This window comes from Diadema setosum, chromosome 11 (genome assembly GCF_964275005.1).
Source record: "Diadema setosum chromosome 11, eeDiaSeto1, whole genome shotgun sequence".
Lineage (NCBI taxonomy): Eukaryota > Metazoa > Echinodermata > Echinoidea > Diadematoida > Diadematidae > Diadema > Diadema setosum.
In genome coordinates, this window is record NC_092695.1 from 3906257 (window position 1) to 3923216 (window position 16960).

The window sequence follows — 16960 nt, forward strand, 5'->3', positions numbered from 1 at the left end:
CCCCGAGAGGGGGTTGTTAGAGTCAATAAAATCTTACAAATCTTACAAATCTTACAAAAGGGAAATGCGTGTTGTAGCAAAATCAGTAAACCATCCTAAACTGGTAAAACATCGCAATCAATTTTACTTACAGCAACATCAAGAAACCATCACAAAGCGAGACCGTTACATCCAGGTACTTGCATCCAAGCTCCTTCTTGGTGGCTACAGCAGGGCTGGAGAGATCACTGCCACTAGAGCCGGCGAGTTCATGGAGGAGGTGAACCACTGGACAGAGATCCAGAGAGGGGAGGCAGAGCAGATCAAGGTATGAATGTCGTCATGGTAACAAGAACCTTCGCTGCATCATGATACCACGTGTTGATGGAGATGATGATAATAATGAAAATACGCGTAATGGTGTTGATAACAATATTAGATGAATGTTAATGACATAAAATTCCTGTTCCTGTTAAAACATTTCATTACTATCATTGTTATTATAATTATTGCTATTCTTCTTCTTCTTCTTATTATTATTATTACCTCAGCCAAGGGAGGAGGTTATGTTTTTGTTACCGTTGGTTTGTTTGTTCGTTCGTTTGTTAGTTAGTTAGTTAGTTAGTTTGTCCGTGTGCAAAATAACTCAAAAAGTAGTTAATGGATTGGGATGAAACTTGCAGGAAAGGTTGAGAATGACACAAGTAACAAACGATTAACTTTTGGTAGTGATTCGAGAATTTGGGGGGAATTTATGAAGGATTTTTTATATTTTGGCAGGTAGGGTCAATGAACTTGGGAGTTCAGGCTGCGCGTATTTGAGGTTTGCCTGCACGCTCTAGTTTCTGCTAGGGTGAGGCGTGCCGTGCAGCTGAGGGTTTATGACGTAACAAAGGCTTCTATATTGGGAAATCAGGCAACTTTCAGCACACAATGCTACAAGTACGTATGGGTGGAAATCCATGGAAGAACAAGATCAGTGGTGAAAATGATTTGCATGCTTGGCGGAGGTCTGCGCTCTCAGAGTGCTTCTCTAGTTATTATTATTATTGTTGTTGTTGTTGTTATAACCATCATCAGTAGTAGTAGTATTTATTGTCATAATCATTATTAATCATTATGAATATTTTCGTGAGCAGCAGGAAAAGTAAGTCAAAAAGGGAAGTGAGAAGATTTGTAGTAATATACTAAGGATGAACAATCGAGCTAAAATTGTGTCTTTCTGTGTACGCACTTAACGTTTCAGTGGCAGTATGAGGAGAAGGAGCAGACAGTGGAAAAGCAGTGCCAGGATTTAAGAGACACCAACACACGCCTGGAGACTACCATCAAGAGCAAGCAGGATACCATTGTGGGTACCGCCTGTCGTGTGCTTGTTACCACATGTGCAGTTATTTTGAGCACCAGCATTCTTAGCCCTGTTACCAATGGTAGCGCAGATAGTTTGAATTGTTGTGGATACTCCTGGTCTCATACTAGATTCTCGAGGCACCATGTACTCATAATAATTATGTGTGCAACACAGCCTGTCTTTGACCAGGTACCGGTGGCACCACAAATACTGAAGGGTTTGTATAGTTTTGATTGAGACCTAACTTAAGGTTTCTAACATTTTTTTGTTTCTTTTTGTGAGATAATGAGAAACCTCATAGAAACTATGAAAGAGCACTTAATTCCAAGACGGATTCAACATTTATTTGATGGAAATTGGTTTTGAAATGGATGGGATATCCCAAACAGACCGATTCTATTAAAAGGTGGGGGCCTCCTTTTATTGGGATGGCTTTGTTTTACTTTGTTTTACTTTGTTTTTGGATGTCTCAGCCATTCCAAAACTGATGTTCATGTAATAAACTTTTAATTTAATGTCATTGTCTGTATTATTTCATAAGTAGTTTTTTGGTATCTTGCAAAAAGTTAAGAGCTCAATCCTCACCTCCACCAATACTATACCATCCCTTTAAACTGCTGGGAGTAAAACTGGTCTAGTGCCAGGTTCTAGAGCCACCATGTACCCGTAAGAATAAACATTTCACTTTAATGTATTACAATTCATGGATGTTTCTTTTCCTACAGATTAAAATAGTGAAGCAATTCATTTGTCTCTTCCCTCCCATTGAGTTCATTAGGCAGGAATTAACTTAGCTGTTGCTAGGTAGGGCAAGCTTTGTGGTTGTTTAGAGCAACTTTGTGAGCTAAACACTCATAGAATTTGATTGCATCCAGAACGGTCTATTTTGTGTATACATCATTGTCTTGTCTTTGGCTAGGTACCAGTGGCACCACACATATCTTCACTCACTGAGTACCACTTTGGCCAAATACCAGTGGTACCATATGTGCAATCTGTGTAGGAAATTTTGTAAAGAGTATGTATTGACCACTTTGGGGTCAGGATCTTATTGGTACAGAGATGCCAACTGTTTCTTTATTTTAAAGTATTTCATACTGTATGTGTTGCCAAAAGTACTGCAGCTTTCGTGGAAAATACTGCTTGTCCTAAATTGTATTACCATGCATGTGTATTGCAAAAAAAAAAAGGGTAAAGATACTGTTTTCCCACCAAGAATCAGCTTTTCATCTCTCAGAATACTGCAGTGTTGTTTACAAGGCTGGGATGCCTGCTGATACATAATGCATTCCATGTATTTTTATTGATGCATGTCTTGTACACAGAGTAACATCAGCTGTTTTCATTCCTTCAACCCTTCCATCCCAAATGACAGAGAGAGAATTCCGCCAAGCTTCGCGACATCAAAGCGGAGCTCGGCACCATGGACGCCAGTTCGCAGAGGATGAAGGAGCTCGAAGGGGATCAAAAGAGGGCGGTATGTCATGAGAAAATATGACAGTTTAGGGCTTCTTTTGTTATGTTTTTGTCCCCGCCGAACGAGTTCGAGCAGGGGACTATGAAACGGGCTCCGTAGGTGTGTGTGTCCGTGTGTCCGTCCGTCCGTCTGTGTGTGCGTCCGTGTGTGATCAAAATGTTCAAAATGCTACTCCTTCGCCATTTCTAACCCGATTTTGATTCTGTTTGCTTTATATGATAGCACTACATGGGAGCTTTGAAACTTCTATACAGAATTTCAGTTGTGACCTTTGACCTTGACCTTTGACCTATATTGTACATTTTGCTTCAAAATGCTACTCTTTCGCCATTTCTAACCCGATTTTGATTCCGTTTGCTTTATATGATGGCACTAGGTGAGGGCTTCAAAACATCTACACAGAATTTTGACCTTTGACTTCTTTGACCTTTGACCTTGATTTTTGACCTGTATTGTACATTTTGCTACCAAATGCTACTCCTTCGCCATTTCTAACCCGATTTCGATTCCGTTTGCTTTATGTGATGGCACTAGGTGAGGGCTTCAAAACTTCTACACAGAATTATGACCTTTGACTTCTTTGACCTTTGACCTTGATTTTTGACCTATATTGTACATTGGCTACAAAATGCTACTCCTTCGCCATTTGTAACCCGATTACAATTCCGTTTGCTTTAAGTGATGGCACTAGGTGAGGGCTTCAAAACTTCTACACAGAATTTTGACCTTTGACTTCTTTGACCTTTGACCTTGATTTTTGACCTGTATTGTACATTTTGCTACCAAATGCTACTCCTTCGCCATTTCTAACCCGATTTCGATTCCATTTGCTTTATGTGATGGCACTAGGTGAGGGCTTCAAAACGTCTACACAGAATTTTGACCTTTGACTTCTTTGACCTTTGACCTTGATTTTTTTACCTATATTGTACATTGGCTACAAACTGCTACTCCTTCGCCATTTCTAACCCGATTTCGATTCCGTTTGCTTTATGTGATGGCACTAGGTGAGGGCTTCAAAACGTCTACATAGAATTTTGACCTTTGACTTCTTTGACCTTTGACCTTGATCTTTTTACCTATATTGTACATTTTGCTACTAAATGCTACTTCCGGCGGGGACATATATTACGCACCGCGTAATTTCTACTTTTCCTTGTTGTTTTGTTTTTTTAGCCCCGCCCGAATAATTGATAGGAGCATTATGGCTTGTTATGATGTAGAGTGTAGGAAAATCTCTTTAGTAGATTTCATTGCAACTTGACATAGGTACATCATGCAAGGTCGAAAGTCTAATGTTACTTAAAATTAGCTAAATGTTTTTCTTCAGCTGTAAATTCAGTTCAAAATGTCCAAAGGGAAAAAAAAAAGTGATATATTGTGTGGATGATATGCATATCACAAGTCATGAAAATCTATCTTCTGTGAATTTACCGCTATTTTGTGATGGTGAGACAGTTTAAATTTCATTTGGAAGAATGCATTGTGAATCAATTACTTTTTGTATTTAGAAGACAGTGATATCTGAATTTCATGCCAAATTGTTTTGTTTATAAGGCAGTGATATCTGCAGTGCGTGCCAAATTAGTATAAGAAAGAAAGCATGTTCACTATGTTGACGAGCAATCTGAATCTAGTCTATAAAATTCATTATTTCTTAGATTTATGATTATCAGGGTAAACAAAGCAATATGAAAGTAGCTATTACTCCTCATGGCTTTAATGGATGTTAAACAAGATCAACCTTGAAGCTGTGCATACATGTAGCTTGTATTTCATCAAAAGAAATTAACAGTAATTGAAGAGAAAGGCAGTGTTTCTATGCACAGATGATTAATCAAAAATAATGTGTTCAAGAATTTGCCAATTCTGAGAGCATGAGTACCAAAAAAATCCTATGACTTCCTACAAATTTTATGGGACCGTACAGTAATGGTTATAACATTCTTAAGTGAGATAATGAGAAACCTCTTATTAGATATGAAAAACTATGTAATTTAAGAAGGATTTAACGTTTATTTGATAAAAATTGGTTTTCAAATGGCTGAGATATCCAAAAAAGAGATGATGATAAAAGGCGACAGGCCATGCCTTTATCAGGATCTCTTTGTTTTACCTTGTTTTTGAATATCTCAGCCATTTGAAAAAACCGAATTTCCTCAAATAAATGTTTGACACCCCTTAGAATTGCATGCTCTTTGACATCTCATAGAGTGGTTTCTGAATATCTTGCAAAACGTTAAAAGCTAAATCCTCACCTCAACAAGAACTGTACAGTCCCTTTAATGTCTGCTTTTTGTGCTTCATTCTCGGAGTAATTTTTCCCATCTGCCTTTTCTTGTAGGAGAGCGAGTTGCAGCAGCTGGAGAGGAGTATGGATGAGGGAGAAGTGAGGAGGGAGATTGACTCACTGGCCAGGGATACTAGTCAGCTGGAGAAGAGAAAGAGTGAACTCACGTGAGTAGCAAAGAAACCCTTTGCAGCCATTCTCATCCCAAACTGTAAATGTAGGATTTACTCCATGGGGTGCCCGTGCTTATACCAGTGTATACCACAGTACATTATTAATGAAGATGTGTTATATAAGTTTGTGTCCAAAAGAAAATTTATTGATGTTGCTTCTTCAAATGGGATAATGCTTACTGATATTTTTTGTTCCATCACTGTGATTCTATTTTTCTACTGTAATTCAAATTTGGCCACTCATGAACAGGTCCTGTATGTCCAGATTTGTGGACTACATATGGTTAATTTAATGGTTTCATGTGCTTTTCCATTGCAAATTCATCACCTATGAAACTGTCCTACAAGGCCAGATATGGCTTTTGTGATGGTTTCAGGAGATCTGTAACAGCTGGCCAAGATCTTGAAAACACACCAGCAAATTCGCTCCGTGGCAAACAAAGCACTTATAATGACTTGCACTAAGACTAGCTGGGTCAAGATCCATGAGAAAATACCGTCTTACTATCTGTTGCCACCTTGTTTTGTCCCGTGATTAGCAATGAGCTTACAACGATCTCATCCCAGTCACAAGCCAGAGTGAAGATGGAGATGTTGCAGAAAGACAAGAATGCCAAGGAGGATCAAATCAGAAGAGTGTAAGTTTGCTCCCGCCTCGACACCCCTTCTTTTTTCACGCCACCCCATCACCATGACTCCTACCCTACCCCACCCAGTGATTTCCCATGCCCCCACTTCACTCCTTCCAAAGAGCAAGATGCAACCAGGTAAAGTGGTCCGTCCCAAATACACACATGAAAAATGTGTGAGAGATGCCAACCCCTCATGGTCTGCCCTAGGAGACTTGCAATAGTCAGCAAGTGGTGTCAACCAGACACATAGTGCCCTATGAGAAGAAAAACCTGTGTTCCTTGTTTCAGTTGATATTAACTGATTCTAGTATACAAATGACGCACAGGTCTGAGTGCGTCAGTCGGAATTGTGTGCATAAGGTAACTATGGAATGCTTAACCCACGAGGCGAAGCCGAGTGGGTTTAGGCTAAATTCCATAGTTACCGCATGCACACTATATTCCGACTGACGCACGAAAAGACATGTGCGTCATTTGATTTATAGAATGGGTAATTTTCTTGTCAAAAACCCAGTTTTCTATCGTGTTACCCGATGACAAAATTACTGGATGCATTTCCTTTTGGCTTTCCGTAAAGGGCATGCATACCCGTACTTACCGTTTTTACTGGATGCATGGCCAGCCATGCATAAGTTTTTACTGGATGCATGGCCAAGCTGAGTGCGCGAACGCTTGCTTTAGTGCGCGAACCTTTGTTACAAGTACGCGTACTCTTGCTAAGTGCGCGATAACATGTTTACCACTATGACCAGCGTGCAGCCAGTAAAAATGAACACATAGCTCTCGACCAATCAGATTGCAGGATTCTCGCTACCCATTCTATAAATTTCAATATCATGTTCTTGGAGTGAGTTTATGAGCTATGAACCTTTCTTATTCTTATCATGCGTTTCTCTCTTGCAGGAGAAACAAACGAGAAGATGACATGCTTCATCTCCTTGGACACTTTCCTTCAGAGAATGTACGAGGCAAGCTGCGTGACTACTTGATGTAAGTTAGCCAAGACTGAATTCCTTCTTCTAGCTGTGACATGATATGCATAAGAATATTTAAATACCAAAATGGTATTTTGATTTGTCTGTGGTGGAAAATTTGATCTTTAATGCCATGCAGTAGCCTTGATTGCACTTTAAGGCAGTCATTAGATCACTGGAGGAAATCAGTTATTGTTTCTTTTCCAAGTAAAAAAGGTATCAAATTTATATATATTTGTGTACAATTTGATAATTATGTTCTTCTTCTTCTCCTTTCAGTAAAGTACATACAACCTTGTGGTGTAACAGCGTACTGGTGTGGTGCAAGGGACATGCATGTACAGTGTATTCCAAAATGTTTGCTGTGAAGGCACATTACATATACAGTGCTAATTCAAACATGTGCTGCTAAAAACTGCTCCTGCCACCTAGCGGAGCTGGAGATGTTTCACCTCTTCCTTGAACATTAAAGTAGAGGTGCAATTGATGGCTTGGTCTGGTTTGACCGAAAAATCGGTCTGTATCTGTCCGTCGGGGAATGTTCCGCGGAGACTACGTCTGGCTTCACGGATCCCCTCCGTATACAGACCGAAGTCACTGATGCCAGCTCCTGTGAGGAGCAGTCACGCACAGATCAAACGTTACGATAAACCAAATTTCAGACAGCTTTTTTACATTCAAACAAGTTTGACATGACATGACACATTATGCAGCAATATTTGGGGTAAATTTTTCACATTGTGCAATCGAAATACTCACAGTAACTCAGTTATAACGCAGAAATTTTATCCATATCGCAACATGGCCGTTCGCTTGCTGTAAGTCGCCATTTTGAATCTGTAAGCCAATCAAATGCGAGGTACGTGTTTTAGTGAAAAAACACGTAGAAACTACCTCGCATGTGATTGGCTAATAGATTCATACTATATGTTTCTGCAGTTTAAACGTGACGACGCGACGGACTGGTTGATGTGTGTTTTATGTTGAAAATTCTACCAAAATGTTTGATTATTCATTAATCTGGTGAGTGTAGTGTATTCTTGAATAGTTGATTTCACTATTCAAGCTTAAATTTGCTGACCTAGGGCCGTGAATTAGACGCAATCGAGAAGGGTGAGGTACATGTACCTCACCCAATTTTCCATAGAGACAGTGGTTAAGAACATCCCCACAGCAATGGGTACTGATACCTTCCGTCTGTCTACGGAGGACAGCGTTAATGGCAAAATGGAAAAGAGTCCTCCGGACAGACGGATCTTTCTGTCTAGGTCTGGTAGGCTGTTCCATAGTCGTGTTGTGTCCGGAATAAAACTTCTCTGGTAGATGAGGGTACGTGCATGAGGAATGTTCAGCATCTGGGAGTGACTCTGCGGGTCCTGGGATTTGGAGATAGACTTATGTTGGATTAGACGTCTACATGAGAGTTCATGTTCTTTTTATGATTCTGCAAAAAGCATATTATAGTCAAGTGATTAATTTTCTGTTTAACCACCTAAAAGTTTGCTCAGTAAAAAGAGTCAAATTTCCGAAGGGGGACATAATAATGCAGTAAACTTAGAGCAAACATCTCATCTGTTACCATCCACTTCTTTCATGTTTCTAGTCAAAAGTCAGAGGAAGTGAAGAGCTGTGCCAACAAGTTACATGGGGCCAAAGTTCAGCTTGGTGCCAAAGAAGCAAGTCGAGATTCTCTAAGGTGAGATGTAGGGCAGCCATGAGGGTAGCTCAGTCTTTAGAATGCCTTCTTTGCCATCAAGCAGACCCTGGCTTTGAGGTCCACCAAGACCAACTAAACTGGTCCTGTGTGCAAGTGTAACTTGTTCCTCACAGGAACCGGTATATCAGATTCCAAAAATGTAAATGAGGCTATCCGCATTTGTGATCTAAATTCATATTTATTTGTGTTCTGCTGCCCAGAAAATGACTTTGATTGAAATACTAGAGTTTCTTCTATCAATATCTATTATCTTTCTGTTTCATAACTGCATGTATTTTTGTCCAATTTACTTCTTTTCCAACCTAGTAGTAAGTGCACTTGCTACTAGGGACCGGCAGTTTTCTTTCGTTATATCAAAATATCATTATAACTGAATAAATAAACAAAAAAAATGCACAGAGTGTATAATGTTGCGGTCTGATTTTTTACTTTGTTGTAATCGGAATTTCAATTTATCCTCGTTCATTATAACGGGAGTGCACTGTATGTTCATGTCGCAAAACTGGTCGTTCTCTTGGTTTGAAGCGATAGAAAGGTTAATACCAAGAAGCCAGCCCGTTATCTCAGCATTGTAAATCAGATTGTAAACTTTGACCCCGTTTACAGTGCGGGGCCGGGCTCGGCTGCGGCTCGGCCATGGCCGAGCCCGGCCTCAATTGCGCGGCCGAGCCTCGCAATTTTGTCTGTTTACACTGCTAGGCTCGGCGGCGCTTTTAATTCAAACCTTTCAATATTTTATCGTAGTGGCGCTCTGCTTGTAAACAAACGCAATTTGGTATTGTCTGGTTTTCAGACCCTTTGCCAACTGAATTCTGTGGCGACAAACTCGCTGTTCGGGCAAAGGCCTTTGCCGAAGGAAAAAATCCTGTGCAGGACAAAACCACCTTAAACTATACTAGTTTTCGACGTTTAGGGGGTTAATATCCTGAATAGCGAAATAGTACAGGCAGAGGGTTTGGAAGCCAGACTAAAATTGGCCGCGCATTTGGCCCAGTCTGCGTTTACGCCAAGAAGAGGCCGGGCTCGGCCGCGGCAGAGCCGCGGCCGAGACCACCTCCAGACCACCTCCAGAGCGTGGCAAAATGCGCGACCAATTTTGGCCTCGCATTTGGCCTTTTGCGCGTTTACAATGAAATGAAGAAGGGCTCGGCCGCGGCTCGGCCACAGCCGAGCCTCGCACTGTAAACGGGGTCTTAGTCATCAAGTTGTTCAGTCTGTAGGCATCACGCAAGTGCTCTGTACTGACCCCTTGTGTCCGTCGTCTAGGAACCAACTGAGGAAAAAAGAGGATGAACTTCGAGAGAATAAGGAGAAGCTGATGTCAGCGTGTGGGAGTCAAGACATTGACGAGACTTTGGAGGAGCTGCAGCAATCAATCAACAATCTTCAGAAGTAAGCAACATTGTTTTCTTTTCATTTTTGTCTTGCCCACCGGAGGTGAAGGCGAGACTAAGGGATCCAAATGGCGTCCGTCCGTCGTCCGTCCGTCGTCCGTCCGTCGTCCGTCCGTCGTCCGTCCGTCGTCCGTCCGTCGTCCGTCGTCCGTCACAAATGTTAAAGTTTACCTGCAAGACTCTCTTATGATGCATAACTTGGCAACTGTTACAGCAATGGCAGCCACACTTGGGTGATAGAAGCACTAGGGGTATCTTCATGTTATGGTGTTGTCGGAGGTCATGTGATGATGTCAAAGGTCATTTGAGGTCATATATTAAAGAGTATGTGCAAGACTCTCTTTTCTATGTTAAAGTTTACCTGCAAGACTCTCTTTTGACAAATAACTTCACATAAGTTGCTTGGATTACAACCTAACTTGGGTCATAGATGCACTAGGGGTACCTTCATGTTATGGTGCTGTTGGAGGTCACAGGATAAGGTCAAAGGTCATTTGAGGTCATACGTTAAAGTTTACTTGCAAGACTCTCTTATCACACGTAACTCGACACATGTTGCTACAATGGCAATCAAACTTGGGTGATGGATGCACTAGGGGTACCTTCATGTTATGGTGCCGTAAGAGGTCACATGATAAGGTCAAAGGTCATTTGAGATCATGCGTTAAAGTTTACTTGGAAGACTCTCTTATCACATGTAACTCGGCACATGTTGCTACAAACTGTACAATGGCAATCAAACTTTGGTGATGGTAGATGTCTCTTGGGAAGTTGAAGGTAACCACAAGGTTAAAGGTTACAGACGGGGGTCAACGGACTTTTAGGGCCCAATGTTAAGTTTTTAGGGTGCATTTCCTTTATGGCTCATAACTTTTGATCCCTTTGTCCGTTTGTGACCAAACTTAGATGGAAGATGTCCCTCGGGGAGGTGAAGGTCGTCACAAGGTCAAAGGTCACAGACAGGGGTCAACAAACTTTTAGGGCCCAATGTTATGTTTTTAGGGCGCGTTTTGATTGTGGCTCATAACTTTTGATCCCTATGTCCGTTTGTGACCAAACTTAGACGGTAGATGTCCCTGGGGAGTTAAAGGTCATCACAAGGTCAAAGGTCACAGAAAGGGGTCAACAAATTTTTAGGGCCCAATGTTAAGTTTTTATGGCGCATTTCGATTATGGCTCATTACTTTTGATCCCTTTTTCCGTTTGTGACCAAACTTGGATGGTAAATGTCCCTTAGGGTGTTGAAGGTCACCACAAGGTCAAAGGTCATAAGCAGGTCAATTAGCTTCTGGGAGTTATAAAAAATATTAATTCCTTGTACGCGAATGGGCGAGACACAATTTGGCGATTGCCTTGTCTTTTTCTACCATAGTTCATCAAAATTTTCAACCCTGATAATATTTTGCTTACAAAGAGAACTGGAAGTTTCATTGGTACTGCACAGAAATAATCTTTTCTCGCAAAGTAAATATGTCAGTCACACTCAGTCATGTTTTCAAATTCAGTCGTTTGAATTAGACTGTGGCATCCCCACACACTTTTCTGTTGTCCTTCCAAATAAAGCCTTGTTGAATTTTCCATTTCAGGGCTGATTTTTAAAGGCACTGTGATATCTGTCACATCAAATTGTTCTCTTTTCATCTCTGAAAAAAAAAGAAAGGAAATGGAACCAGAGGGGGACAGTGTTATTTTACAAAATGTTTGTATGCATCAATCTACGCTGAACAAGGATTGTGTTCTGATGCAAAATATTCCAGTATTTTTCTTTTTTTGGCAACAATCATTCAAGCATAGCATGAAATTTGATATGTGCAAATATCTTGAACACTTGATATCTGTGTTAATAGCATTTGTGTATTACGCTGTTATTAGTAGCATGTAGAGACCTGAAAGCCATCTTACTCCACTAATTTAAAAAAAAAAGAAAAGAATTACAGAAAGATTAACAGTATTTTGCTAAAACCGGTTGTCTTGACACAGTGAGCGAGGAGCACTGACAGGCAGCACTCACTTGTTCCAGCGTTACATTGATTCCTTGAAGAGATCGGAAGCTCTGTGTCCTCTCTGTCATCGTGGCTTTGATTCAGGGGAGGAAGTTCAGGAACTTGTTCAAGAAGTGAGTTTAACGTGACCCTGCATCACAAAACGAACAAGAAGTTTTATTCTGGAAATTATGATTAAAAATGCCTCATATTTCCTTATTATCTTCTTTGTTATCTAACAGGTTTGATTGCAAATATCTCAAATCGAAAAGAATGAAGTTAACTTGTTCTGTGATCAAACTCTTCATATGTGACCCTGCACCTCAAAACAAACAAAAAGTCGCCAAAAAATGAAATTTTAGTTAAGAGCATATTCTGAAAGAGCAGACTTTAAGCTTTAAAATGATATATAACTCAATTCAAATGGACTCTCCTAACCTATCTAAATATTGAAAAGAATGCACACAGTCGGGAAAAGTGTGAACTGAGAAAAGAGGCTCTGAAGTACATTGTCTATTCAAGTGCTAAATCTTTGCCAAGCCGTGCTGGCTGTGCGATGAATGGGACAAAAAACAGGAAGTAAACCACTAGAGTAACAACAATGAAGGGATTATCAGATTAAAGTGAAATTAAGTTTGCCTTATTAACACATTCTGTCCATAATTAATGCCAACTTTCAAAGCAGTAGCATTTTCCTTTCAAAAGTTATTAGAGTTGAAAGTGAAGAGTGCGTACAAGGTTTTTAAGAAATGAAAATGGGACTCTAAAGACACACCTACCGTAATCACACTATTCTACCAAAAAACTGTTCGAAATAAACTGCTGAAAAACACACTTTCCTACCCGCTTTATGATCCCAAATTTTAGCATGATGTAGAAGAAGACTTGCTCTTTCAGAAAATATGAAAAAGTCAAGATCGGCTAGATTGACCTATTTCACCTATTTTCAGTCCTCACACAAAATCAGTGTGTGCGACTTTTTGTTTGTTTGTGATGCACGGTCACAAATATCTCTCGGTATCTCATCTGTGGGATGTTGTTCTTATTTTGTCTTCATGGCTGCCTTGCTTTTGTTCTTTAGTTTTGTTTTGTTTTCTGAGCTTACTAGATGGACGTGATATAGTTTGGAATCACTTTTCTTGTGTTGGAAAAACAAGTTCAACTTCATGTGTCGTATCCACTAGACCACCAAGCTTCTGCCCAACAGCCAGTGCTGGTTCTAATCCTTATAAGGATAAGACGCCTGTCAGGTTGCTAGGAGGTCAATCGGTTGCGATAAAAACAACTTGTTGCAAGAATTCAATTAATTTGAATATCCAGAATGCTGTACTCATGCTTGTGGACTGATGCAGCTTTTTTTTTTTTTTTTTTTTTTTTTTTTTTTGGGGGGGGGGGGAATCAACAAAATAAATTGTGTCCTATTGTACTTGTTAAATGCATGATTTTATTTACAACTCCTGCAAAGCCAAGCTACATTGTAGTACAAAGTTTCCATTTACACATTTCTTTTCTTTATTTTTTCTAAGTTAGTATGTTTACTCTGTCTTGTACCTGTTACGAGTGAGTGACGTGTTTGTAGTACAAATTGTACTTACTATTAAAGCCCAAAACTCATCTTGTTTGATGCAGCTTCAAGACAAGCTCCGCTTGGCACCCAGCAAGATGAAGGAAAAGGAGCGTACCATTGACAAGCAGAGGAACAAATACCAACATCTCATAGGCCTGAAACCAATCAAGCAAACTGTGAGTATTCAATATCTTGGGACTAGCAGTATCTAGTAATGAAACCTATCACAACTAGCTGAAGGTAAACAGTCATGTACATTAACAGTGGTATTCTAAGGCAGTGGTCTTAACAGAATTAACCTAATAGAGCTAGACACTACAGCGTGTTAACTTCATAGCTACGCCAAGAAAATTACAGTGAGTGAAAACTTAAAAGCAAGATAAGAAGTTTAATGTTTATTCAAAAAAAATAAAGGCTTGGAAAAGTCTTGAACTAATTTTTCTCTTCTATTCAAAAACCATGTTAGCATTATTCCTTGAAATGACCTACTATGTTTAAATGCTTAATCTCATGTATGTATCTGAACATCAGAGCCAATTTACTCAATCCTATGTTTATCTGGTAACCAAGCTTTCTTCCATCACACAGTTCATCTTTGAAATAATTCTTCTTTCAATTTTTAAGAATCTTGTATTGAATTGGGCGTGTTCACAGTCATAGCAATGACACTGACACCGTAGGTAATGACTGTAATGATTAAGATTGTTACATTCAGGAGAATGATACAATTGTACATGTACTTGACATCGACATGATTTGAAACGACAGTGACAGTTGTGATATTGAATTTTAAGATAATGAAAATGATGAAGTCTCAGAGTGAAATGATGGAATTATAAATGACTTCATTTTTTTTTAAGTGTCACTGCCTATATCATACTTGCCAACTAGTAAGATATTATCAGATTCGGTATTAAAGATTTTTTACGTTAAAAATAGCAAAATCAGATTTTCTGTCAGAGAAATCAGATTTTTAAAAAATATTTAGATATACCTTTCATGTGTATTTTCTGAGGATTTGACTGAAAGTAAGATTTTTAACTTCAGTTTGCATATAAGATAAGATTTTTGCAATCCACGAGTAAGATATTTATCTTGAAATGTTGGCAAGTATGCTATATTGTTATTTGTATTGTAGCAGTGTAAAGGGCAATGATTTGATGCTGACTCAGTATCAAGATGTATATAAAATTATGGATTTTTGCAAGTCATCCATTATTCTTGACATAATACTGACCTTGACAATGTTACAGGCAACCAAGCTGTCACAAGAAATTCCAGACCTGAATACCCAACTGGCATCGGTGAATGCTGAAATTGAGAAACTCAGGAGGACTATTGAAGAGGTAAGGAGAGACATCCTCCATATTACAGTGAAGTAGAGAAAAGGTACATTGCATTATAAATATTTTTCATTAAGTTTGATGAGATGTTAAAATTATATTGTCACCAAAATAGTTGTAATGAAATTAATATAGTCATAGGAAATCTTCACACCTTCACAGTAGTTTTTCTCTAAGAAAAATGATGACAGTGTGTCATTATTCATTCAGTTGTGGTCAAAACCTGGTTTTAATTTTCTACCTGTATTTTTCTGAAAAATCTGGGCAGAGACAGTACTTATCCACAGATGAGGACACACAAAAATGCATAACATACAATATTCCAAATGCAGGTCCAAAGAACATTTTTCTCTCAAGAAAAATTTGAATAATTTTAGTGAAACCTTGTGTACACACAGAATAGAGAGATGCTCAGCACCTACATTGTAAGTTACACACACCAACCAGTTTGTTTTTGCTCTCCATACTTTCACAGTTCATAACTTCTTCTTTTCTGTATGTGTCCCTAGATTTTCACCGATTTACTTCTCTGATTCTTCTGTTTTCATACGGACGGAGTGTCCCTTTCAGACTTTTAATAGGGACTTTTAGATGTCACACCCAGAATGTGGACTGTGACGTGATGATGTCATTTCATGATACTGCGCGTGCTCCAGGTTTTCAGGCACTTCCACCCCCAGAATCGAGAACATGTCCTTGAAGGATTTCAGGTCTTCCCAGATTGAGGACGGGCAGCGTGTGCAGCTTGTACTTAGGATGATGATTATGATGTCACCACATCTGTCGGACTCATACTCACCGTCGACTGATATCTAAAATGGTTTTACTCTAGCATCGATGGGAGTCGCAGGGAACAGTGGGCTTGCACTTTCAGGCGGCCTGACCGCTGTCATGTCCACACAATCTAACAGGCCCTGATTTGATGCACTGCACTGCTTGCTTCTCCATAGGGTGAGGAAGAGTTAGCAGTCCTTCAGACGGACGAGGCGATGGCCAGGGACATCCAGCCAGACATCCAGGTGCTGGAGAAGACTCTCAGTGAGCTGCGGGATCTGGAGAGGAAGATTGGGGAGCAGTCCAAACACCTGTCTGGCTCAGGTCAAAATTCATTTCTTTAACTCATTGAATCAGGGGCAGAATCTATTACAGTAGGATCTCCATTACCCAGCCATCAATTAACTGGATTCTCTGTTATCCAGACGTCGACTGGCTGACATTTCTTTTTGTGTTTTCATGTATTTCACTCAAAACAAACACACGTTCAATCATCATGGTGCGAATACATGACAGGATATATTCCAATCATTGCAGTAGACTGTAACTTTTAAGTCGGTTCATGAGACGATGTCAATGACTGGTGTCGCGCTTGTGACCGGTACTGAGTGCACAGCAGTGGTTACACTACAATGCAGCGCCAGTATTTGACGAGTCGCAATATCAATCTCATTGTCAGTCAATATCAATCAAACAAACAATACATTGAGGGATATTTTACTTAATATTTTGTTTAAAATCAATAGCAAGTTACGATGTATGAAACATGACAATGTCATGCAGATAATTGTGATATTTAATAGCAAATTGGCTAATGTAGTAACATATTTGTACAAATGTACATTTATACCCCCACCATGATATGCTAAAAAGTGCTTTATTTGAGCATATCTCTCTTATATGACCAAATTGATTATCTGGACGCCCTCCAGTCCTGACGTGGCGGGATAACTGAGGTTCTACTGTACTTTAGTCCAAGCCTTTGATTATGCATATACGATTGTTGGTTTCAATGGCAGAATTTTCAAATGCCTCTTAGTTGCTTAATCCATTATTGATCTGAAAAAACTGGGAACTTACTTTAGTCGTTCAAATTTCTTGTTTCTGTCGACTTTGCAAATTTTAACAAATTTCTTTCCGATTTTAAGCAGATTTAAACTTATTCAGGTTTATCTAATTTTTCTCAAACCAGACATGTATTAAAGATATGCACTGAAGTTCTGGATGGTGTCATAATGATAGTCTCTGTACCAAAGGTCTTTTTACTTGTTCCTTATGAAGAATTGAGGATGAATAGTAAAAAAATT

General features: G+C 39.5%; 1 protein-coding gene across 1 annotated transcript in view; it reads left to right on the forward strand.

The window, feature by feature from the left end:
- LOC140235494 (DNA repair protein RAD50-like) overlaps positions 1 to 16960 on the forward strand; it is a 74234-nt gene that overhangs the window by 32074 nt on the left and 25200 nt on the right. Inside the window, exons 16-27 of the mRNA XM_072315520.1 lie at positions 134 to 307; positions 1226 to 1330; positions 2706 to 2807; positions 5152 to 5264; positions 5810 to 5908; positions 6806 to 6892; positions 8480 to 8572; positions 9860 to 9985; positions 11968 to 12103; positions 13599 to 13712; positions 14790 to 14882; positions 15830 to 15977. Coding sequence (XP_072171621.1) covers positions 134 to 307; positions 1226 to 1330; positions 2706 to 2807; positions 5152 to 5264; positions 5810 to 5908; positions 6806 to 6892; positions 8480 to 8572; positions 9860 to 9985; positions 11968 to 12103; positions 13599 to 13712; positions 14790 to 14882; positions 15830 to 15977 — 1390 coding nt within the window. The remainder of the gene's footprint in view (positions 1 to 133; positions 308 to 1225; positions 1331 to 2705; positions 2808 to 5151; positions 5265 to 5809; positions 5909 to 6805; positions 6893 to 8479; positions 8573 to 9859; positions 9986 to 11967; positions 12104 to 13598; positions 13713 to 14789; positions 14883 to 15829; positions 15978 to 16960) is intronic.